The sequence below is a fragment of the Procambarus clarkii genome, chromosome 21, assembly GCF_040958095.1.
Source record: "Procambarus clarkii isolate CNS0578487 chromosome 21, FALCON_Pclarkii_2.0, whole genome shotgun sequence".
NCBI classification, from domain to species: domain Eukaryota; kingdom Metazoa; phylum Arthropoda; class Malacostraca; order Decapoda; family Cambaridae; genus Procambarus; species Procambarus clarkii.
The window spans coordinates 30,614,589-30,641,011 of NC_091170.1; the positions used below are offsets into that span (position 1 = coordinate 30,614,589).

The window sequence follows — 26,423 nt, forward strand, 5'->3', positions numbered from 1 at the left end:
CAATAGAACAATCCCCATTGATTAGACACAAGAAAAAGCAGTAAAATAACCAAAGCCCCTACTACTACAAAAGGACCACAAGACAAACATTCCGTAAAGGAACATTGTGAAGTGGCATGTCAAGTGACTAGTATTTATATTTAAACTGTCAATAGCATCAAACTTTATTAAAATACAGCACTTATATTTATAGTGTTTGGTTGCTTAATAGTACAGTATAGTTGTAAAAAATCCAGAGTCTTCAATGTCAACGGGAAAAAGAGCATGAATCTTGATGTTGTAGCAAGATCAATGCCAACTTCACAGGAACCATTACCAAGATTTGATACATTTTACAAGAAATCCTTAAGCATTTATAAATATAAAATAGACAAAAAATGCAAATCAGAAAATCCTACTTTACATTATAAGGGGCTTGGGGGCAGAAAATCAAGAACTTGAAGGGTATATTACAGGGCCATACCTACCTCCTCTCATCTGGTAAGGAAGAGTAACTTCTTTGTTGCAGAAGTCTGCATCGCCGCAACAATTTACAAATTTCTCGTAGCTCACAGTGTTTATGCATAAAAAGGGTCTGTCCTTCGGTACTAATTCATTCTTCGCAAAGCAGTTCCTAGGTGGGGCACAGGAGGGAAAGACAAGAACATTACACCCCCACACACAGTGCCTTACAAACATAATACAATACTATCACAATTTACCAAACATTTACATACAGTACTTGCATACCATGTCATACATTTTATACAATTGTTTTCTGTTACATAAACATGACAACCCACACTAAGATTGTTTTATTTAATTACATAATTATATACAAACACTGTACACGATTTAATAAATTTACATTTATATATAACAGGCAAATACACGTACTGTACTGTGTATCACAAATTCCTGAATATTTCACAACAATGGTGGCTCTTCATAGGAAAATTATATAAAAATTAGTGTATGTCAACTTAAAATATTGCATATAAAACAGTTCAATGAAAACACTAATTATATTTACAAATCATATGCAACTTCAAACAATATTTGAATATCAAACATGATTATTACATATTCCAATTTTATACAATAAATCTATGACAATTATTAAAATGAGGTCTCCTTTGGTAATACTGTACCACACTTTAATACAGTACAAAACATTTATACGTACAATACACAGATACAAAATTTATAAAAATTTAATTTAAAATAAGGCAAAGTTTAGCTTTCCTTTACTCTATGTATATGTGTATGTGGCCACACATGTGAGTAGTGTGAATGCGTGAGAGAGAAAGTGAGTGTGAGTGAAAGTGAGAGAGAGAGAAAGTGTGAGAGAAAGAGAGAGAGAGGGGTGGGGGGGGGGGGGGGGGGGGAGAGGAACAGGAAAAGAAATGGGTACGAGAAATAAAAGATGGTAAAGAGAATTTTAATTTTCAACAGTGAAATTCTAATGAAAGTACCAATGAACAGGACTGAATGTAAGTAGTTTTTCAGAGGGACTGAATGACTTGCATATCATTTGGCATATCACTTGTGATAATGTACCTGAGGTACCTTTGATCAAGCCCAAACTGGTATGGGTGAACATATAACAATTATTACTCCATTATTGCTCTCAACTTCACTTCTGTCAATGTACGGTATCAAAATTCTTTCGTGTGTTATTTTCGTTTACTCTTGCCTTACTTTTCCATGACGTCTAAAAAGAGCCCCAGCCCACTGAAAAGTAGAACAAGGATTAATAAATACGCTCACTCATGCTCTCTCTCTCACACACTCCCTCCAGCCCATCCTCCTCAAATGAGAGTACTTATAGTAACGACATTGTTGATCATACAAATAAAGACATGAGGGACCAATAGAAAGTAGACTCTGTATTATTGAATTTGGACAAACCAGAAATGTTTGTCTATGTTGCTAGTGAAACCTAAACTAACTAGCCTAATACTCATTATATGAGGCTTAAATATAATAACATGTATGTGCTATACTAAGCCCAGGAATAATTAGATTGGTTTTTATCTTTATTTTTTCCAGACTATAAAATGAATACTGTAGTACCAAATTCTACTTTACATTTGTCTATCATATCAATATTTGTATGAGCGTCCACATAGTTACAAAAAGGACTATCTTATCACGAGGATGGGATCTCCTCCCCCCCCCCCACACACACACACATACATACACATGATGGCCTCACAGCTGAGCTGTTAGTGCTCAATTGTCATAGTCCTAATGACCCAGGTTCAATTCCCGGGCCATTAGGCGAGGCGTAAACAAATGGGCAGTTTCTTTCACCCTGATGTATCTGTTCACCTAGCAGTAAATAGGTATCTTGGAGATAGACAGCTGCTATGGGCTGCTTCCTGGGGATGTGTATGTGTCTGCGTGTGTTAGAGAGAAATATATGCAGTAGATATAATACAGGAAAAATAGATTGGTTAAATAGCCAGTCTAAGAACTAATGGCTCGATTCTGCTGACACATAGTTCAAACAAACACACGGTGCACCGGTGGCTGTGTGGATAGCATGCTGGACACGTAATCTTGTGGCTCCGGGTTCAATTCCCGGTGCTGGCAAGAAACAAAAATGGGCAGAGTTTCACTCAACTCACTCACTCGCACACACACACACACACACACAATGGACAACATTCTAGACAGCATGGGGTCCATCCTAGAGTTCAAATCAGATGCATCATTACAAGACTGATGATCTTGCATTTTTTACTAGAAAAATACAATAGATATTTTTTCATCGAAAGAAAAAGACAAATTAAAATACTGTACTATATTAGACAAAGGTTATACAAGTTAAAAATAAAGCAGGCTACACACATTGAAAATACTGTAATGAGAAAAAGTTATATTTTACAAGGTTTTAAATAAGTGAATATTAGGCGCAATAAGTTTATAGTTGTCTATTGTTTTTACACACAACTATGTCGTAATACACTATTTTCCCAATATCACATTTATTACCGTTTCTACTCAAGAAACAAAAATGTCTGAAATTGCTGTTTTAAATCCTATAATGCTGCTTCTACTTGTAGCTTGATGTCATCATACAGTATTTTCTTGTGGCATTTATTGTTGCATCTTCTGCAGCAGATATTGTATCAGCTGTTGTGGCAGTTACTGTGGTAGCTATTGTGGCAGCTATATGAATCCATTAACAGAACGTTACTCAACTGTATGGATGATGCAGGTCCACAAGCATAACCCATTTACTACTTTGCAAAGATATGAACGCACCATGAAACATAACCCAATCTAATAAGACACCCCAAACACTTCCTGGAATTGCATGGGGTCACTTCAGTCTCTTCCCTTGTGGGGCTGGACTCTTCAGGTAGCTCGTCTTCTGGATTTTCGAGGTTTGACTCTCCATGCTGGTCAACGTCCTGGGCACGTCCAGCATTCTGACAGAGCCATTCCCCCAAAAAAACAGCTGATGGGTCCATGGTGGCTTTCCCATTCTGAGGCTTCTCATATTCCTGGCTATATGACTGAAGGTATATTGATGGTTCAGAGAGGAAGGATCACAACCCCCTTGGTGGTGTTCAGGTGCAACTAAAGTGAAACCTGTTTCACTACCAAGGGGTTCGTGAATTTCAGGGTTTCACTGTCCTATTTTCTATGGTATGTTTACCTTGCTGTAATCTGTTTTGACTCATCCCCATTGCCCTTTCTTGTGACCTTTTCTTGATTAGGGTGATTTATGATGATTTACTCTATGTGCCCCTTTAGAGGGGGCCAGATTTTTTGCCTCTGGTAAGCTTGTACAGTAGTACATGACTCAAGGACCTGGCATGGATTGAATTGGGTGGGACTTGCCAGGTAGCAAACATTAAGAAGCCACCATTAACAGCCCTCCCAGAAATACCCAAGAGTTAATGGTGTATGGTCTATATATAACCTAATTCAAGATGTTGTCCATTTCTTATAACTGAAGTAGGAAGGCCGCTGTGAAATTACATTTGATAATAGTGTATGTAATTTATTACTGTATTTGTAATAGCCAATCATCTATCTATCTGAATGTTGTGGATGGCATTATGAGTGACAGTAGAAATCTGAGTATGGAATTTGTTTCCGAGAGATGGAACAGGCACAAACAGCCTCTTTAGAACCGGTAACCACAAGGTCTTTAGCAGCAAAGCTAAAACTGTCTTAAATCTGCCGGGGAGGATTTAATGGGCGCAAATCCTTAACTGTAGTCTCTGTTTAACGCAACAGTAAAATGTGTACTTGGTTGTAATAACGATTCTTCGCGGCGGGGATCGTATTCCAGGGACCTGCCCGAAACGCTACGCATACTAGTGGCTGTACAAGAATGTAACAACTCTTGTATATCTTAAAAAAAAAAAAAAAAAAAGTGATGATCATATTTCCTCTTTTCCTTCTATCTTCTAGAACTAATATATTCTGCATACTGAATGCCTCCAGCCTATCTCATACCCCTTGTTTTGTTTGTTTCAGAAGCCACTTAGTAACATGTCTTTGCTCCTTTTCAAATTTATTGACATACTTATGGAGATAAAGACACCACACAACTACTGCATATTCTAATTTTGGTCTCACGAATGCCGTGAACATTATCTTTTAGTATTATAGTACTTCATTCACAATCTTATAAGTGATTCTGAAATTTGCTAATGTAGTATTAACTCCTCTCAACACCTTTGATGTGATCCTCTGTTAACGTTTTACTAACCTGAACCACCCTAATGTGTCTTTCACTGTCCAAGTTCCTCAGCATCTTATTACATAATTTATAGGACAAGTGTGAACTATTTTTTTCCAATTCCACATTCCATTCAAAAACTATATGTTATTATACAATTGCTTTCTAGGTATTCTACCCATTTGATTTTAATTTTTTTGTTCCTAGTGATTAGACTACCATTCAATATTTGTCAATGATACAGGTCTACCATTTAGATGGTCTTCTCTGTTCCATTTTTTATAGATTGGAACTGCTTACATATTTCCATATGTCTGAGGTTCCCTGTTTGTAAGAATGTTTAGAAAATAATGTGTAGTGGGGTACTCAAATGCATATTCTCGGATGCACAGTCTCAAAGAAACCAAGATGATGCTCCAACTAGCCTAACTGCTTTGTTTCTGTTTAGTTCTTTGAGCAATTTTTCTACCTCATCACCAGACACTTCAAGATACTCTATAGTGTGCTTAAAAGTCTGCAATGTGTCTGATTGTTTTAATGCACCATTTCACCTTACTTACATAGGAAATACTTATTGGACATTTCATAGGTATTTCAACTTTTCAGTTTCCTATCTACCCATTTGAAGTCACCGAATTGCCATTTTCTTTTCATGAATTTATAAAGTAGCCCAGGTTCTGTTTTACAGTTGACCAATCATGTACAGTAGTTGCTTTATGCTTGTTTATATTGCTGGTATGCATGTAGGTTTGGCCTCTTCTTATATCGATTCCCTTCTTCTGTCTTTTGCTCTGTGGTCCTCTCATAATTTCTACTGAACCAGTCACATTTTCTAGATTTCCTTCTCTGCTTTTGTATAAATTTTTTGATTGACTATCATATATCTCAAAACATTTGGCATACATCTCACAACTTCCTTGCCTAACAAGAACCTGACCAGTCAAATCGATTAAAGAACTCTCAATGACTCCCATAGTGTCCTCTTTCAAAGTGAAGTTTCTGTTATATCAATTTCCCCAGTCTCTCGTAGATTATGGTATAACATATCGTGTACTGTACAGTATTTAGTTACTAAGCATACATGGTCACCCTTACCTAGTGGAGGAAGGCACTGAAGGTCAATGATGATAATGTTTCAAGCTAAATTCTAGATCCAGCATTTGTGAAACCTCCCTCATCATCCCCCTCACAATTATGAAAACCATTTTTTCTTTTTGTCTATTCATTCCTTTGTTTATGTGTTGTTTGCAGGTGAACTGTAGGCAATAATGATTATCATTCTACAACCCGTTCTCGCAAATTTAATAAGTCAATATTGACTTATTAAATATGTGCATAGGTGACATACTTAACATAATAGATACCCTTAAAAAGATTCATAGAAAACACCGACCTTACCTAACCTACTTAGTATGTTAAGATAAGCATCTTATTGCTTCATAATTACAATTATTACCTAACCTATAATAGGTATAGGTTAAGTAATAATTGTAATTACGAAGCAATAAGATGCTTATCTTAAGATACTAACAAGGTTAGGTAAGGTCGGTGTTTTCTATGAATCTTTTTAAGGGTATCTATTATGTTTAGTATATCACCTATGCACGTAGTTAATAAGTCAATATTGACTTATTAAATTTGCGAGAACGGGTTGCATTCTACCATGTCTCCAAACTAAGTAACTAAGTAGCCTCTCAAACTTCACTTCACCAAAAAAAGTTTCTCACAGTTCTCTCTCTGCCAGGGCAACAATATCAGATATTTTCAGACGTATTACATCTTCTATATAGTGTTTTTTTTTTTTTATCTCACCCCATCTATGTTTGCAAATAATATTTTTAGGAACAACTGATTTTCCCTTTACTCCCCCTTCCCCATTGTGTACTCACCTAATTGTGCTTGCGGGGGTTGAGCTCTGGCTCTTTGGTCCCGCCTCTCAACCGTAGGAGTATGTGTATGTGTGCAAAAGTGTAAAAAGGGATATCCCTTATCTGTAGTAGCAAATTAGCATTGTATCAGCAAACACTCAATAATTGCAATAAAATGATCTGCAATGACTTATTGAACATTCTTTACACAGCACTGCTTAGATCTGACAAACTGCTCACACAACACTAATCACACAATACAACTATGAAAATAATTTTGAGTTTCCTTCATAAAATACTATTAAATAACAATCAAGCTTCTCTCTCTCCTCCTTTCTCTATAAAATTTGTTTTAACAAATTATTATGGAAAGCTCAGTACAGTAATCTACTTTCTGCTGTCTTTTAAAAGACAACTAAATCTTCATACTGTACATGCAATAATTAAACAAAAAAATCTCTTATTAATACAGTACTGTATAGTAATGCCTTGAAGTATGAATTCAAATTATCGAAGAACTGTATGTGAATAACACTTTTGAATATGTTATGAGCCCTGTTAAAATATATGCTGAAAGAGATTCTTGGTTTCCAATATAAATAAAGTACAGAACAGTACTAGGCTTTAAATTACACATTAACACACAACAATCTTTTGAAGCGTACTGCCGCCTTAATATCGAATTCACAAATAATTAAATAATTTGTTCTTAAGTTTAGATATAGAGTACACATGCCTTACATTTTCTCTTAGTTTTATCTAGCAGAAAGAATTAGGGTTATTTTTAAGCCAAATTGGTACCAAATTTAAGCCACTTTTGGTATATGGGGGCATCAGAGCATGCTCTAAGTTGAAGCACAAAAAGCATAGTGCTGAAAGTTTCAGTTAATGAAGGAAAAGTTAGTATATATTGAGACGACTCATTTTTAAAGCAATTAGAGCAATTCAACCAAGCCCCCATTTTTAAGTGCATCTTTATACATTCCGAAATTGTCTAAGCTTCACACATCCAGCTGAAAATTTAGCAACATCAACCTGGAACAAATGAAAGTGGTTTGCCCATTTTGTTTCAATTAATGTGGCACAAGAATCAACAAGCAACAGGGATAAAGAGTCATGTACACGACTGTGGTAGTGCCAGTTCACTATTTTAATACATAGTGTTAGTTGAACACAGACAAGTATACTAAGTCAACCACACAGTATATTTCAAACTTTTCAGAGAACTGCCTAATTGTGTAATATTTTGTCTTACATCAAGCAATGTGAATATCTAACACTCACAAAATTCATTGATTTACCAATCTAATCTGAAATAAAATCTTTGCCAAGAATCTAAAATGTAAACTGCAGTAATGTCTTATAAAGTATTATTTGTTAAAAAGTTTCATAATGATGGTTGATCGCCTTTGGCAAGAAGTACCGAACCAGCCAGTCTGTAGTGGGTATGTGGGCTGCTCTAAGCAGCAGCCTGTTGGACCAAGCTCTCGCAAGTCAAACCTAGCCCTGGGCCCAGCATGAGGAGTGAAAGAACTCTCAAAACCCCATCCAGGTACATACGTAACATTTTTCAAAAAACTTCAATGCATCAATTACTGTTCATGCCGTGTCTATGAACACAGCACATCCAAAGCTCACTTTAGCCAAATCACTATTATTATTCATTCTTTCAAATATGTAAGCTGTTTCAGACTGTCTCATTATTGCAAAGTGTAAGCGTTTATCAAAAGACGGCACCAAGACTATTAAGTGATGCCCAAATCATGATAGATCAAAGTGCAAAATCTCTCCAATTTATAACACCTAAACTTAAAAGAAACAATTACTTTCCATACAACATTCAGTACTCAATATGTAGTACTAGTTGCACACAATTGGCTCTCTTGTACTGTATTCTTGTTTACAAGGATGCTTAACCGAAATATAACGATGACAACCAAGACTTATTTTCACATCTACTCTAATTTAGACATTATATAGCATGTAGAGCTTTCCATCAATCCTGGTTAACTAGCAACTCCAATAAAAATAACAGTAGTTAATTAGCAGCTCATGTTAATTATGTCTGCAATGATTACAGAATTATTGATTCATTACAGAATTCATGATACCAAGTGGTGCAGTGATAAGTAATAATTATCAAAAGAAGGCACCAAACCGGGAAGGCTATGTAGTACAGTACCATCAAATGTGAGGAATAATCAGAGGGCGCTAAATATCACCAAGGATGCCAATACGAGAACAGAAATGCATAAGGCGAACGATATCAAAAGTATCCGATTCACCAAGAATTCTATCGAGGGACAAGCGGGGGACGGTCCGAAAATAAGACACGCTTGTCCCGGAGGTGCAGTGATAAGACACTCACCTGACACTTCCCGACCGCTTTGTCCTGGGTTCGTATCCTGGCAGGGGAAGATTCACTGGGCGTCAATCCTTAACTGTAGCCTCTGTTTACCCAACAGTAAAATTGGTACCTGGTTGCTAAACTATTTGGCTGGTCGTATTCCAGGGAATAGTAGGATTAAGGACCAGCCCGAAATGCTATGCGTCCTAGTGGCTGTACAAGAATGTAAGAACTCTTGTACAGTATATATAAATAAAAAATAAATAAATAAATACTGTACTACATTATGGTGACTGATGTTAATGATGTAACTGACATGTTATGTTATGATGTGACCGATGATGCTATGTACAATGAAAGATATGTAATGGCCACAATTTGCCCACTGGATGTTGACACAAAAGATTTGTTTATATCTAATATCATACAACATGAGTCAAAAACTGTCTTCATAAATTGTATCTTTATACTAGTTTGGTAATCATGAAACAAGATAAATTCGACCACAAATGTAATTTTTACAATGAAACTAAAAACTGCTTACCCTGCTAATGTTCAGTAAATAAATACTAGTGACACACATTTTACAGGTGTAATACTGCAGGTACCCAAAATTTATCACTGATTAGTTACACCAACATCAATTACTTCATCACCTTTCCAAAAAGATGCCCATTCCTTTTTATTTCCACAAATTCTCCGAACAGCCTCATTAGCTGTCTGTATTATGAACAATTTTTATTTGATATAAAGTAAGAAAATATGCTTAGTTATACAACAACAATAAAAATCCATAACAATTGTGAAGCAATGAAGAATTTCAAGATGCTGATCAGAAATGTTAAAACTAAGTACTAGGATTACAAAAATGAAAATTCCATACTAAATGGTATGGTTTTAAGCCAAGTACTGTATTCCAAATATCTATAGCCCCAATGCCATACTCACTCCCAGGGGAAGACCACAGCATAACTTTCTACAGTAAGCTCTTTCACCACACAAACCTTTTGCTCTTTCAAGCCCTAACCCTCCACACAACCCTTCTTTGATATATTGTTCCAGTTTTCTCTTCCAAGATACTAGTCATCTGCCTCTGTCCTGTGATCCTCTTATTTCACCTTTCTTGTTAAACAATTCCCTAGTATCCTACTAATATGTCCATAACATCAAAGGGCATTGAACTTCACCAAATTAAAAAGTTCCTGTTAGAAGTGCTGGACCAACTGAGTTGTAATGGATACGTGGGCCTGTGGGTCATTTCAAGCAAGAGCACTTTGGACCACGTTTTCATAGGGCCAGGCTTGTGGGAGCAGAAAAACTCTCAGAATCCACTCCAAGTATACATTCCTTCACCCCTTTCACTCATACCCAGGGGTATGAGTACCCTTCCCAGGGGTATGAGTACCCTTCCCAGGGGCACCCAGTGGTGACCCCAGTCACTCCTGGGTATGCACAAGATTTTGAAGGAAATAGATAATGTGGAAAAAGGAAGCCCATTTAAATTACAAAAGAGATAGAACAAGGGGACATCAGTGGAAGCTGGATATGCAATAGAGTCAAAGAGATGTTCAGTAGTCCTCGTTCCCTGTATGCGTAGGAAGGAAAGTGGAATGCATTGAAAGAAGGGGGTTGTTGAAGCCAATTCCATCCACATTCACTACAAAGAAATATGATGACAGTGTTAATATTGAGAGGGGTAACTAGTGAGCCAGGTATACAATACTAGGAGGTGGGGCATAGAGAGAGAGAGATCTCAATCCTCTAGTCACTGATAGATAAGCACTGATAGGTAAGTACACTCCCGCCTTGCCTCCACCCACCACCCTTGCCCTGTCTCAAGATACCGTAGAAATCTCACGATACTCAAGACACCTTCCCCTCAAGATACCGAAGAAATCTATCCCAATCGATGTGTTAAAAAGGATGGTTCTAAAATCTGCCACCAGGGGGCAATGTGGTTCAATAACAAATGTCTTTCTATGCATGGCATGATCGTACTAAAGGATAGAGAAAACCGGAAACAAAATAAGGTAATATTTGTACATCTTCTATTACCCATCGCAAAAACTAAAGTTTCTAATTTAAGTAACGTCCTGATAACCAGCATCCCAGCCACTATCACATTGACAAATTCTATGTAGAACTGGATCTCAATCACAAGAATAATAAGAAATATCCAAATTTAGTCATACATACATATGGAAGAAACGAGAAATAAAATGGATAAACAATGAAAGACACAAGATTAATTCCAGAAATTAGAAAACCTTCCCTGTGAAGAGAATTTATAATCTCTAGAAAGACAGAGTAATGGGTTACATGACTGAAGTATACAAATGGATGAAAAGGTATACCAAAAGGATATAAATAAGGTTTTAAATATATCAACAAAATAGAACATAAAACAATGGATATACTTTAATAAGATTAGATTCAGGAAAAACTTAGTTAAATATAGGTTTAGAAAAATAGTTGTAGATTTATGAAATAAATTACTGAGTAACAAAACAGATGTAGGATTGCTGGATTGTTTCAAGTGAAGGTTAGACATACAGTATACACGAGTGAGTTTGGCCAAATATAGACAAGAGCCATATGGTTTGGCCCAATACGCCTTTTGAAGTTTCTTTTATTCTCATGTTCTTGAATAAGTGAAGAGGCCATGATTATTGTATTACGTCAATAAGGGTTAAGATTTTAACTACCATATTCAGAATTTGCATTTGTTTACCGCTCAAAACACAAACCAAAACTACCAGACTTTAATGCAAGTATAGTTTGTATCATATGGAACTGAGTACAGGGGTATAAATATCATTGCTCTAAATGTCCATAAAAAGAAAATATGAACGCATTATTTGTATGTGATTCTACACCATGAAACAAACCAGTACTGAATATGAATAACGTGAACAAGAAAAAACTATATAACGAAAGATCCTTGAAATGTCTCCTGTAAATACTTTAGAATACTGTACCTGTTCAGTACAATAAATAATGAACATACTGTAAATATATGCACTACAAAATTTATGGATGATCATTTATTTGCCTTCGAACCTACATCCATGCTATAAATACATTTATAATGAGCAATAAAATTTCAGAAACGAGGACAAAAAAAAATTTACATCATGCAATACTGTAAATGTACGTTTATCGTTATCTCTGTTTCTCTCAATGTAAACTATTAATATAAGTTAGAAGTTTTGAAGTGGACTGGAAGGAGACTGAGTATGTATATATAAATACAGGAATATGTAATTGGGGCTGGAAAAAGGTAGGATACTGAAAAGAAGCTGGAAGGAGATAAAACAATAGACAAGAAAACAATTTGGTCTGCAAGTGACTAGAAGGTGAAATAAGAAGACGAAGAATAGGATGGAAAGACAAAGCACAGGACATAGGATTGGAGAATGGAGGAACAGAGAGGGTAAGATGGGAGGAAGGGTAGCATGGAAGGAGGGAAGGAAAATAGGATCAGAGGAAGGAGGGAGAGAAAGGTAGGTAGGATGGGAAGGAAAAGGAAAGGTAGAAAAGGCAAACCACCATCTACTTCCACTTTCCTAATGAGGAAGACAAAATGCAGAAGAAAAAGGAGTGTAAATGAGAGAAAAAAAGCATAAAGAGTACAGCTGGATTAACTGCTGCAAGGGCAATGAGAGCGAGAAACAGAGTGCGAGTTTGTGTGTCGGTTACACCAGTAGGTGCGTGTGTCTGTGGCCTCATACATGTACACATGTGTAAGGTGTTTACTATCAATTACCAGAACAAAAAAATATTCAACTGCCATTCTGAAACATGCACCGATAGAATAAAATCCCAGAAAACTTATTACGTTTTACCAAATGTTATAAAAAAACATATTAAAACATGCTCAATTTTAATTATACAAATAATATAATCATACTTAGAGAAACCTAAGATTAATACACACACCACAAATTAAATAGCTATCAATCAATACAAAAATGACTTTAATGCAGTGCTTAAGATCTTTCTGCAGACCTTTTAAATACAAAATTGATGCACTGTATTCTCTTGACTCTCCCAATAATTCCATATTATTATTATCTCTAAACTCAACACAGAAGCATACATATAGAACAGGGTTCCTCAACCTTTTTGTCATATCCAACTTTACCTCTAAAGGCAGCATCTTCATTTGACTCAAATGCTGGATTATGAAAAAAAAAGCGTTGATTGTAATGAAACGCCATTTTCTGGATGAGGCCCGGAGGCTCCCCAGAGCTATCCCGGCTGATATGGACATTATTAGACTTTGGCATCAGTGTGAATGGAGTTCATAGGCCTACCAGGGACCACGAGCCAGAACCTGGCCCCCTCAGAGAGGCACAAGAAGCAATAGAATTGCACATGTGATTTGGTGCATTCTGTGTTTGCCATCGACCGGGTCAGGCACCCAGAAAGGTAAGCATCCCAAAATAAATCCCTATTCTGGTTTTAACTACTACCGAAAGTCAAACGAGTGGACAGAACTCCCCAAAGAAAAACAAGCAAATGAGCATGACGTCACTACTTGCATCTGCACAGCTTTCCCCTCCACGGATAGGGGAAGGGGAAAAGCCTCAGACCCCCCACGCCGGCTATTCACACCTTCAATTCTGAGGTTGGATGTCAAAACACGTGAAAAAAATGCCTACTGGAGGGAGGGATGCCGAGGAGCCTCCGGGTCTCACCCAGAAAATGGCTTCAATACATTCAATGCCAGTTTTCTGATGGGGAGCTCCTTCGGCTCCCTGGAGCTATCTACCCAAAGACAAGGACAAAAGAGGGAAGGACCCGGGAGGCAGAAACCACGCATCCTAAACACAAAAGCAAGATAGCAGGCAAGACCGAAAGACCCTGTGGACGACCCAGGAGCCCCAAACCAGGGAACAGGGAAGAAAAAAACCCGGGTCAAACCAAAGCGCATCCCCGGACACAGACGCCACGGCACTGGGGCCACTGATAGATAAGCGAGAGTCGCAACCAGACACAACAAATGATGCACCCCCTGTCCAACCTACCAAGCATCAACAACCCAAGGACCCCACCGGAAAGCAGCCGTCACATGCTTCGCCAGAGAAGAAGTAGACGGCTTCAAATGAAGATCCTATCACCAGAGCCAAAAGAGCAGAAACCCCTGCACCGGGAGAGAGCATGAAGCACCCCAATCCGACCCCCAGAGGTCAACGCCAACAAGAAAACAGCCTCGGAGAGACAAACCTGAACCAAAGGGGCCACTACAAACCGAGAGGAAGAGAGATAAAAAGAGCACCCTGTCCAATGACTAGGATGGCTCAGGCAGCGCATGGCAGGCCGAAGGTGAAACAAAGCTCTAGACAGCTTGCGAAAGGCGCAGAAGGAACATCGATGCCGAAAGCAAGCTGCCGTGGCTCCACCAGCGTCGCACGATATGAGGCGACACAATACGTCCGTAAACACATCGAGCGAGGGCTCGGGTAGGCGCCAAGGCACTGAACCCTGAAAAACCCGAAGAGGAAGCTGGCGACATAGCAGCCGACGCAAAGCCCCCAGAAGACGACCCCAGCAGCCGCGAGAGGTGGAAGGGATGTCCCCGAAGGAACCAGACAGATATACTTAAGTTATAGAAAGGGGGCAATGAACCAAAGGCAGACCCATCCCCCCACCAGGCAGGAAAACAAAAACAAAAGAAAAAACCCACAAGAGGACAACATATCCAGGCAGAACAGAGCCAGCTGCCATAATAGGTGATAACTAGCTGTACAGTACCCCCACGCCCCTACCAGTGCAAACTATCCCTTACCCTAGGGTAAACAAGGGAGGAGGAAAACCCCCAGCACACTCAGGGCGGTCAATTACCGAGCACCAAAAGACCAACAGAGGTAGACCCTAGGGTGACTTGTGGAAGAGAACCCCAAGCCCCAAGGGCAGTACAGTACTTACAGGGCACTTAAGGAACGTGACCCTAGGCGCATGCAGCCCGAGTACTTGGGAAATTATTCCTGGCTCGTGCACCACCAGAGAAGACTTCTCCCACACCACAAGGCACAGAGCAGAGGACAGAAGTCAGGAGCCAGAGCCACAATGACCAATGCCATTCACATCAGCCGAAGAACTGAAGGTGTGGATAGCTGGCGTGGAGGGTCTGGGGTTTCCCCTTTGCCCTCCCGGGAAGGGGGAGCTGCGCAGACAGCGAGGCGGCAAGTAGTGACATGCTCGTTTGCTTTTTTTCTTTGGGGAGTTCTGTCCACTCATTTGATTTTCAGTAGTACTGTAGTTTCAACCAGAATAGGCATTTGTTTTGGGGTGCTTATCTTTCTGGGTGCCTGACCCGGTCAATGGCAAACATAGAATGTTCCAAATCACGTGCTTTTATAGGCCATTGCTCCCCGTGCCTCTCTGAGGGGGCCAGATTCTGGCTCATAGTCCCCGGTAGGCCTATGAACTCCATTCACACTGATTGATGTCAAAGTCTAATAATATCCGTATCAGCCTAGATACCTCCGGGGAGCCAAAGGGGCTTCCCCCCCCCCCCAAGAAAACTACGGTGTATATATATATGGAAGGTACTGCATATTTTCAGATTTAACAAATCCATTAAATAAAAATATTTTTCAGAAACTAAACAGACAGGTATCCATTTAAACAAATTATCAAATATAACCATTTGATTAATCCTTACATATCTTAAACTAAATGTTTTCTTTCAAAACAAATTTCCAAAGTGCTGTAAACAGGAGAATTTGGATTTTTGTTGTCTGTATTATATTCTTATGCTAGAATAGTTATTGTACATATGGCTACCATCTATAAATATTAGATCAAATGGTGAATGGTTCTCTCTCCAATAAGTTACACTCTGCTGGTCAAAGTGTTGCTGAATGTGTGTACATTAGTACAGTATCCGGCTTTCTGGCACAATTCAAATACGTACTGTACAGTAGGCCCTCGCAAAGCTCAAGGAATATTTTAAAGGAGAATTTTGTCCTGCATAAAATCAAGCTTTGCAAAGCTACTACAGGTATTCTATACGAAAAATAGGTTACAGTCTAGACCTTCCAAAGTCAAAGTTTTCCCACTCATATCTTGAAAAACAACTATTGCACAATATTTGAATAGTGCTACCGAGTTACCAAGTTCTTTTACCACATCCACATCACAATCACACTGTGCAAGACTTATACACTCACTAATGAGAAACACTGAGTCGTAGTTTGTATGTGGAATGTGTTCCCCGAAAATCTTCATAAATCAAACTTAAAAGTACTATTGTTTATATGGGAAAACAAGGATACCTCTCATGAGGCCTGAAAGGTTAACTTTCAGAAAGACAGCATTTGCATGTTCCTTAAGGCAAGATTCTACTGGTTCCCTGGGCAGGAGCTAAAATGGATAGAGCAAGTGGGCACTTCACCCTGGCATAGCAAGGATCTTCTCAAATGTCTTGAGTTCTCACATCCAATGTGTCCTGAACAACAAAGGTCCTTGATGTCATGAATCGGGCTATTCTTGCCCCTCTTCTATTCTTTCTCGTGTAGTGAATTTTAACAGCTCCATGGCGAGGTTCTTCTGTTTCCTAGCATCTTTTTACAGCAAGTTTAACAGCTAGCACCAACTTAGCAGATGTTCTTTATACAGTATATGCTTTTCTTTGTTATCATGGTTTTGTGTCTTCTAGTTATAGGGAACACTTGTGTATCAACTCAACTTTTCCTTCTGAGCCGAATAAAAAACCAGTACCTTTCAGCGTGGCCCTTATGGTTTGTGTGTCCTTTGTTCACCATGGTTCGTGCACTGTAACAACTTTATACTGATATCTTAGAGGCTTCCTACCAGTTCTCTTTTGTGGCCCTCTTCTTCATCCCCTGTACTATGGGCCCAGCTACTGAAAACTTTCATCTTCAAACCGCTTTCCAAGTGGCCAATACACATACAGTACACACATGTAGTCACATCCCTATGACCTGCAGAAGTCCACCACTCTTAAATCATTCTCTTCCACAATGTCTTGCACTAACACCAGAGCTCTGATGCTCTGGCAACTGAACCAATGTTTGCACCCTGGAAACTCTCCTTAAATATCTTCCTGCGACATAAGTGTGGTCTTGGGGACACGCTATCTACCACATGATCATCATCTCTTTTTTTCTCTTTTTTCTTTTTTTAGGTCATTTCTCCCCCAAGAGTAAGTAATGTGACTCGGCTTTAGGTAGGAACCCTGTTGTCATGTACATACTGTCATCTGGCTGAGGTAAGGGAGAGCAGGCAAGTAGGCCATACAATAGTTTATCAAAAGAGCATTGTCTGGTGATCCTTGTGACATCAGCTAATGATTATAAGGGCTTTAATTTTGTTGGAATGAACCAAAGATCATTCAAGGCTGACGAGTATTCTGTCTTCCCCCCTAGCACCACCAGTATAAACCAAAAAAGGCATTTTAAGATGGTTGATGTACCAATGAGGCAGGTAGACCTGCCCTGACTGTCCCAGATCTGCCCATGGACCTGTAGAACCTTGTCATGGGAAGCATCCAAATGTCATGCTCAGCAGGAAGCATTTCAATATCCTGTAAACCAATCTGTGCTTACACTTTTCCCACTAAAACCCATACCTGAGCAAAACACTAAAAAATTGGCCAACACTTTCCTAATTTGGGATAAAAGTGAATCACTACATACTTTAACAAATAAATTATCCAATACAGTGCAAAATTAGGAACATTTTAGTATTAGTTAAAATTACTTTTAATTTCTTGATGTTGTGCAGCATGAGTTGCACAATATTTGGGAAAGTGTCAGGATACAAAACTATATTGGAATCTAAATTCCTTATAAAACAAGAGAAACATGTGCTAAATTATTTTTCCAAGGCACACTGAGTAGCCCATCAAATTCCCAGTGTGAGAAATGTGCTGCTCAAAGGTTTACTGTATGGTGAAAGAGGGCTTTGATGACTGATCAGAATGTTGGCAAATTTTAAAACAAATATGGCATTAGCCCTGTCATCACTCTGTTTACATGTGATCATGTGCGGTAAACACACACTAGCCAACAAAAGTGCAAACTCTACTTTTGATGAATATTTAGGTACAGTAATTTTATTTCAAAATATTAATTATTACAAATTCTATTACCTACAGTCCCTGGCGACTGAATATTTTCTCTACCATTCTGATAACATATACCAGGGAGGAGGCCAAAGGTAGCTGCAACTCAGCAATGTACAGCTAACTTATCCAGGGCACACTGGATTAGGTAATGAAATATGAATTGAATGTATTGTCAACTCGCATCACAAGAGCCTCTCAAACACACAACAAAATTCCAAGCAAATCTCCCTAAAGGAAATAACAGTCCAAAAAGAGGTAAAATCTGCGAGAACAATCATAGACATGATGCTCCATATCCACTCATGTCTGCGATACTGAGGGCAGAGCTGAAGTAACCACATACCACTGTACTACACATTAGTTTAGTGACAAGTCCTCTGTCTGCATAACAAAAAAAATCCCCCAAATTTTTTTGTCTAATACAATACAGAACTGTTGAAATGCATTCCCTGAACCGACAGGCAACTAGACAGGCAAATAGCAAAAATATTGTCTGACATACTTTGGCCATGATGGAACAAGTAATTATCAAAAGAAGGCAATAAGCCGGGAAGGCTTTGAAGCACCATCAAATGTAAGGGGTATTCATGGGGCGCTAAATATCACTATGGATGCCAATATGAGAACAAAAGCACATAAGGCGAACGATTATCAAAGGTATCCAATTCAGTAAGAATTCGATCGAGGGACAAGTGACCGCGAGGGACAGTTGAGAAGCAAGACACGTTCGTCCTGGAAGTCAAGACATTCAACAGGGATATGCACGACTGTAAGAGAGAGACTACAGTTTGGACAATAAGGAGCAGGACGGCGCTCCATTAAGTGCCTGTGAGTTAAGCGTTAATGACCAATACGTAACCTCACCAGAGCCGTTTCCCACCGCCAGTTACGGTGTTAGGTGGAAGGCCATGGGGGCCTTAGGGGGAAGGCCATGGGGACACACTACTTTTAAGAACATGCAGTTTGTTACTAGTAACAGAAGATCAATGATCTCACCAATGGGCAAGGATGGAGGCATGAAAAACTGGGTATAAGTCTGAATAAGGAACACCTTTACGGGAGATGGGACAAGTGGGATAGCCTCCTTAGCGGCAGCGTCCGCATGATCATAATGGAACAAGCAAGTCTACCAATATTCAGGGGCTGAGAGAGTGGTCATCAGATGGGGCTGCCTCCTCCAGCCTCAACATGTGCCAGGAGCTGCCGCAAAGATATTGTTACAGACCAGAACGTAATTACTTTATGTACTTCAATGTCTCTGATAGTTCATTTTCTAATCTAATTTTTGCAGTAATATTATTCAATAGTGTGTAATTTGAGGAATTTATACAGTTGAATGTGTAGAACATCACTATGCTAAAAAAAAATAGGTGCTCATATGTAGACACACATCATATTCTTTGAACAATAAAACAGTGTTTTTGCTGTTCTTACACTATATACACACATCATATATATAGCTATCAACACTTATGCACCATAACAAACCAATAATCAGTTCTGGTGGGTGCGGTGATGAAATCAAAACACAGCATGGAGCTACATGGTATATGCAGACAATACCAGCAATTATTTGATGAAAGAAAATGCCTCCAATATACAGTACTAAACATATTGCTATGACGAGCCACAGACCTGTTATTATCACATTGTGTCACTAAATCCTGAATGTGAATTTCCAAAAGGTTATATTGTAAAGGAGCATGTGGTCATTTCATGAAGTATAGATGTTTGAAACAATGGCTGAGTGCTGTCCCTCTCCACCTCATTATGTAAACATTATAACTAGCATTGTGCTCCCTAATATCTGAAGGTTGTACATGGTCTTTATCACAGTCAGGATCATCTATGACACTATCATTGCAAAATAATTGCAGATACATCTTTTATTCATCATTATAAAGTGATACTATGTCCCTGAACATCACAGGTGTGCTGTGCATGCACCGGCAGTAAAGCAGCTCTCACAGCCAGGAAAGGGGAGGGGGGAAGGGGGGGGGGGAATGTACAAGATTTTTTTTCATGACGGTGTCCCTTTACGGGAGTCCTCAGGAACAGGATGCGAGCCTTTTGTACCCACGGGAGTTTTGAATCTTACAATATACTAACAAACATGATATGTGCATACCGTTTCCCCATGATGTCACAGTAAGTCACAGCTTTCCATTAAATTAATAATTGCGTAATGGCTTCCACTGGTGTTGACAGTAGATTAATACTATTGCCAAAGTGAACGCCAAAACTTAACAAATCAGTAAGCAAAAAAAACTCGTATTCTTACTCACATTATGACTATATTGCATGAATTGTTTGCAGAAGCATCAACTAACAAAATTTGAATTTGTATACGGTACGTACTGTATTTTATAATTATTATTATTATGTTATTTTTATGACAGTATTTAGGTAAAAGGCCCAATGCAATTTCTTTAAGGTTATTCAGCACTTATGTTAAAATCTCCTCTTTAATTTTATCCAGGGGCTCTAAAAAAAAATGTGCGGAGTCACTAATGATCATCATCAAAATACTTGTACATTATTTTAAAATGCTCTTCTAAAAACACTTATGATCATTGAAACCAAAACCCCCTTCAAACACAGCAAAGTGAGAGCGTGCAGAACCTAGGTTGAGGAGTACCACTGTAGACTCACATTTCCCTAAGAGGTGGCAGTTCATTATCATATTATACAGAATTTCCTAACCAGGGGCCCGATTCACAAAGCAGTTACGCAAGCACTTACGAACCTGTCCATCTTTTCTCAATCTTTGGCGGCTTTGTTTACAATTATTAAACAGCTAATGAGCTCCGAAGTACCAAGCGGCTGTATATAACAATAACAACAGTTGATTGAGAAATTTTCAGGGTTGTAAACTGTTCAATAAATGTAACCAAAACCGTCAAAGATTGAGGAATGATGTACACGTTCGTAAGTATTTGCGTAACTGCTTTGTAAATCCGGGTCCAGCTACTTAACATTATTTAATACAGCAGTTACTGCTATTTCACTCACTCTCCAAAAATTACCAGGCAAAATAATTCGTCTTATACCGTGTATCTCATATTAAAATATATGGTAAATCAACAATTATAAAACACCTAGTGGAATGCGAGGCACACTAGTCATCTTAAAGAAGAAATTACTTAAACACAAAAAATTATACAATAAGTTGTATCAAACCTTTGAATTTTTTTCCTTTACACATACTTTTACAAACAGAAAGTTGGATTACTACGAACATTTATCATTCTTATAACAAAATGATGAAAATTTTCTAACCTACCATTTACTTTACAAAAATATACATAGTGTAGTATTATATAGCTTACATATTTGGCTAGAAAAAATACTACTGAATACTATTTATTTACAATAGCTACTGAACATTTATAGATCTATAAGAAGTACAATGAACAATAACACATACATAACAAGTTAGTAAACAAAAAAATTCCACTTGAAAGTAAAACAAAAGCAAAATTGATCATGTTTATTGGCACTTACAAGTCAATAATACATTTTTCACACTATGCAACTATTATCACAAATGTTTAAACCCTTCACCAAAGCTACAAGAATGAGAACCACCACTACATCTTTACAGCAGAGACTAGCAACCATGTTAGTAAAACTCTCACACACGAAAGGAAGATCAGCTTGAGCAGTGACAGCTGACACAAAATAATCAGGTGAGCAAAGACATGGGTTAAAGTTGCCAGCCCCTTCTGCATATCGACCGAGAGTGAATAAACCAGAATAAGAACCAGCAAAGTACCATTAACAACTGAAAGTGCAGACACAACCAATCTCTGCATCCTTAAACAGTCACCAACCTGAAAAAGACGCAGTTGGCCAAGAGAAGTTACCAAACCATTCAAGATGCTAGCTCAAGACAGCATGTAAATGAAGAATATGCCAACCCAATACGCAAGAAAAATTAACATAGGCCCCCAAAAGCCAGTCATTCCATCCTGTTTAATTACCTTTACCTTTTTTATACATTTATACCAGTTAAACTGCCTTAGCAATGGCAATGCAGAATAAAATGCAGGTTATATACTTTTTGGAAATTATGTGCAGTGTGTTGATTGACTCAACTCATAACCAGGAGTTGCAATCCATAAAGACAATGATGTAAGCTTGTCAAACTGCAGACAAGTCTGAAAATTAGTCGAACAAATGTAGAACCTTACCGATAATGTTTTTACTGTCTTTATAAATATAAACCTGGAGTTTAAAAATGGCATAATCAAGGTGATATTAATGTTTGCAGCAGAAAGACCAAGATAAAATAGTGAGGTGAGAGCTACAGGTTATTAAAGCATAATGGCAGTGCACAAGTAAAATAGAAGTCTCAAGAAACCAGGATAAAAGGGATTGAGTCAAACTGCTTGTGAGTGGTTAGTAAAGAGCCTACAAGGTGGGGCAGGGAAGCCAATAATCACACAGCATTTGGTGCCATTGCCCAGCCTCTCCTCCAAACCTAATACCAGTCCTCCTGCTCTGAGTAAAATTTCCTTCCTCTTAAGTTTATACTCTGTCAACTTACTAATGGCAGGTGATGAGGCTGGTCATGGGAAGAGAGGCTGGGCTGGTGGTGGCCTTACCTTCCCCACCCCTATCGCCAGGCCTGCTCCATGGATTGGCAGCCTTTGGAGGCAAACTAGGCAGGGGTGGCTTCCCGGGGGAAGCCGTTGGCAACTGAGAGTTGCAGAAGTCGGCGTGATGGCAGCATAACACCTCTTCTTCCAGCCACGGGTACACATTGTGGGAGTAGCCTCCTCGGCACTTGTGTGCATGCTCGGGAGGGAACTGCTTGCTTTTGTCCAAACACGCCTGCTTCCTGTAGCAGCCAGGTCAGAGTGACACACAGCTGTTAGTGCCAGCCATTCCTATACACAAGAGGCACTTGCTGGGCCCACACTTTTCTTAGTATTCCACCCACCCAGCACCAAAGAAGATACCCTTAACACTCAGTGACAGCTCAAATTTTATCCAAGATTCAAATTTTCCCATTATGAACATCACTCACCAATTAATTTATTGTTGCTTAATATATATTAAATTTACATATTTTATAAAATTTTGAATGTTATTAATTTTTAATTACAAAATAAAAACACTACACATAGGGCATATAAAAATATTTCTTTTAATCTAAGAATCAAGGAGGAGGAGAGAAATCACCATAATTAATACAAAGACTACAATTATACTGTTACCCACAGGGTCAAACAAGTCCTGACAGCAACCTTCTGATTACTTGTAACCCTTTGTACGCAAGTGTGACCCTGTAACAGAATTGCACACAAAATGTTCATGAAGAATCTTTAAAATGTACTGGAAATAATGATTTACGTTTCAACTTGGCGACTTAAAAAAAAAAAATAAGCACACATTTTCAAGATACCTATTCACAGCTATTCAATATAAATAAGAATAACAAAAGCTACTCTCCTTATCACCGAGATGTATAAATCGTTACATTGTCTTTCTTAGACAACCTAATATTTCATATATTTTATTAATGCAGAATTCACTTTTGTTCTTATAATCAGCTACATGTTGGATAAAAAATAAAAAATGGACAAATAATGAAAACGCAAGATAAAGTGGAGGCATGATTTTTACTGCTCGACTATCGGAAAATCACAGCATCATTAACCCTTAATGCCTTGCCAAAATTACAGGACACTAAGCAAATGTAAGGGGCAGTGACAACTTATAGCATTTCTTTCAGTGACAGAACATCATAAAAGGCTCAGTTAATTATTGAATACCTTTTTACATAAAATGGAGAGCAAGAATTAGGAGGAAGAGCAATAAAAAATGTTTTGGAAAAATCATAAGAGGGGCACTGGCTGCAAAATTCATAGCTTAATGAATAAAGTAAATATACTAATAACTTGTAAAACTTTTGGTAGCTGTCATTTTCAGTGCCCCACTAAACAGCACCCATACACAAAACTGTCAAAATTCTGTGTCCCCCACAATGGCATGCTCAGAAACGTTTCCAAATGCTTCACTCACTCATCTCACCAATACCAGAAAGTCTTGTTGAAATGTTCTGTACAAGTGAAGTATTCACTTGTTTACTACAAATGATGCCTCTTGTATCAAAACTGTTATTCCTAAAATAGGATGTTTAACAATTTTAATGACCTCTACAACTTTACATTTTAATAACTATTTATAAATTTCAAAATCCTATAATTTACACAAAAAATTCAAGTACTGTACAGGACTGCACTTTCAAAAAATAAATAGCTATTATTAAAAATTCAATTACAAAATTTTAATATGTCAGAAACTCATATAAAAGTAAACATTTAATAATACTTTCAAATTTGTTTCTCCTGCAATTAGTGTTTAGTATGGGATTTTCAACACAAAACACTGAAAGGCTTTAACCAATCAACCACAAGTAACAGACTGACAAATTCAATTCTTTCTTCAAACATCAACTTCTCACTCTACAGTAATGGAATGTGCCTCCTCTAGTTTAATCAACAAATTCAATACCTTAGCATATGGTATATTCAGCTATACTATATTCTGCCGCTTTCTGCCAACCCTCAATTTATATTTAAATACAATGATGCTAACTTTACCCTCACATTTTAAGGAAAAAAAATTGGTATTTAGGCATTTAACCAAAGAATAAAAGTATAGTACATGATCATGGTACTTTCACATGAACAACAAACACTTGCTACTTCAATGTGCACTTTTAGATTATCCGATAATGAAAATCACATAGATATACTAATTTTAATAGAACAGTTGAGTAAGAAATTGCTTATAACACGGCACATATGAGCTCCTAATGAATAAAAAGGACTATTTGTATTTCTTCAATTTTCAATCTTTGATGGGGTATATATACAACATCAGTATATGGCCACAACGCATGGCAGCTCGAGAAGATCACCTAAATCACTTGGTTTTGGCATAAACAGATATGAAATTATGTATATAAATTCTAATCGTGTCACATCATTCCATTCTAGTTTATCCTTCTATACTAGGTTCTCAATATATGGGTAAAATGAGCACATTTAAATATCTTACTTTATCTCTACACTGTATTCCAATCTCTGTTGCCTTCTTTCCCAACTTAATAAAGAGAATTTTATCTCACAGGGTGGCCACAAATCTTATTAAAAGCATCTGTAATGCCTTGTGTGTTAAATGTTCCTGAAGAAGCATACAAAACCTTACATGCTGGCTTAGTTAAAGTTAAGTAGTCACCACTTTCTTACACCGAGTAACAACTGTGTGTGAAAAGAAAAATGTCTCCAGCTACTGCATGAATTGTGAGACTATAGAAGGAAAGAAACATATGGTAGAACAACAATTAAGGGTAAAGAAGAGTGGGAAAAATGAATATAATGAAAGTGAAAAAGATTAGTTGGAGAAGAGGAAGAAATAACTAAGTGTAGCCAAAGGAAAGAATGAGCCAAGGGGGTACATTCCTTCACTTCCCCCCCCCCCTTTGTGCTTCCATGGACCACTGAGACTAACTTCTCTATTACCTGCTTACTAGCACACTTAACTCAAAACAAAACAACTCGCACTAATGATCACTGCTAGTCAATTTAATATACCTAACCATGTAAACACTGCTAAACACTTCAATGTTCTGCTCACTAAGCTGATTTTCCTTTAGAGTTCCAATCTCCAAGTTCATATTCTAATCCAATCCACACTTAATGTTTTACATGCTTATCATTCTGCTGGTAAATCCTGGGGAATAATTCACCAAGCTATAAACACATTTACAGCCTCATCTGATTTATGATGTCTACCACTCTACTTATACAGTACTAATATTATTTATCATTCGTTTCACCTGTTCTCCTTTTTATATCTCATCATTTTGACGCATCTTCACAAATTCATTCTTTGCCTTATGGGTCCTCTTAATACATTTAATGCCAATTAAGACACATTTAATGTTCCTCATTAATTACTCTTTTGTAACATGTAGCTTCCCATTTATCATTTCAAAATGTTCCTTTCTATATTTTGAATCTGTTTATGTATTGTTTGTATTCACCTCAATTCAAGTACGTTGTTACGGACCCAAGCCCAGCGTAGTAGCACGGAGCTGTGACGACAACGCCATCTGTGAGTCAGCTCCCGAAACCCCCTCCAAATGGGCGGCACCATCTAGCGAGGGCGGGATATACTGGCCACAGGGGCTGGTTTCCCGTCTTAATCAGCTCGTAACGTAGCCGCTGCTTACCTCTGGTGAGGTGGCGCTTAGACAGCAACGCCATCTATGGAGTGGATAGGTGGACGTTTGTGTCTAAGCCTGTAAGTGAGGTGCCCTAGAGTGTCCCTAGTACTAATGACGTGTCTGATTACAGAGTCGACCTGGGACTGCTGTATTGGACGATGAGTCAGTCTACCCAAGGCAGCCAA

The 26,423-nt window shown here is 38.1% G+C and overlaps 1 protein-coding gene across 8 annotated transcripts in view; it reads right to left on the minus strand.

The window, feature by feature from the left end:
* babo (TGF-beta receptor type-1 babo) overlaps positions 1-26,423 on the minus strand; it is an 83,951-nt gene that overhangs the window by 35,618 nt on the left and 21,910 nt on the right. For 3 of the 8 annotated variants that reach the window (XM_045746398.2, XM_069328254.1, XM_045746397.2), the window contains exon 4: positions 468-613. The exons of 3 other annotated variants lie outside the window; for them this stretch is intronic. In XM_045746398.2, coding sequence (XP_045602354.1) covers positions 468-613 — 146 coding nt within the window. Of the gene's footprint in view, positions 1-467; positions 614-22,603; positions 22,840-26,423 lie in introns of all 8 variants that reach the window. 2 more of the 8 variants (XM_045746393.2, XM_045746394.2) reach the window with 1 other exon arrangement.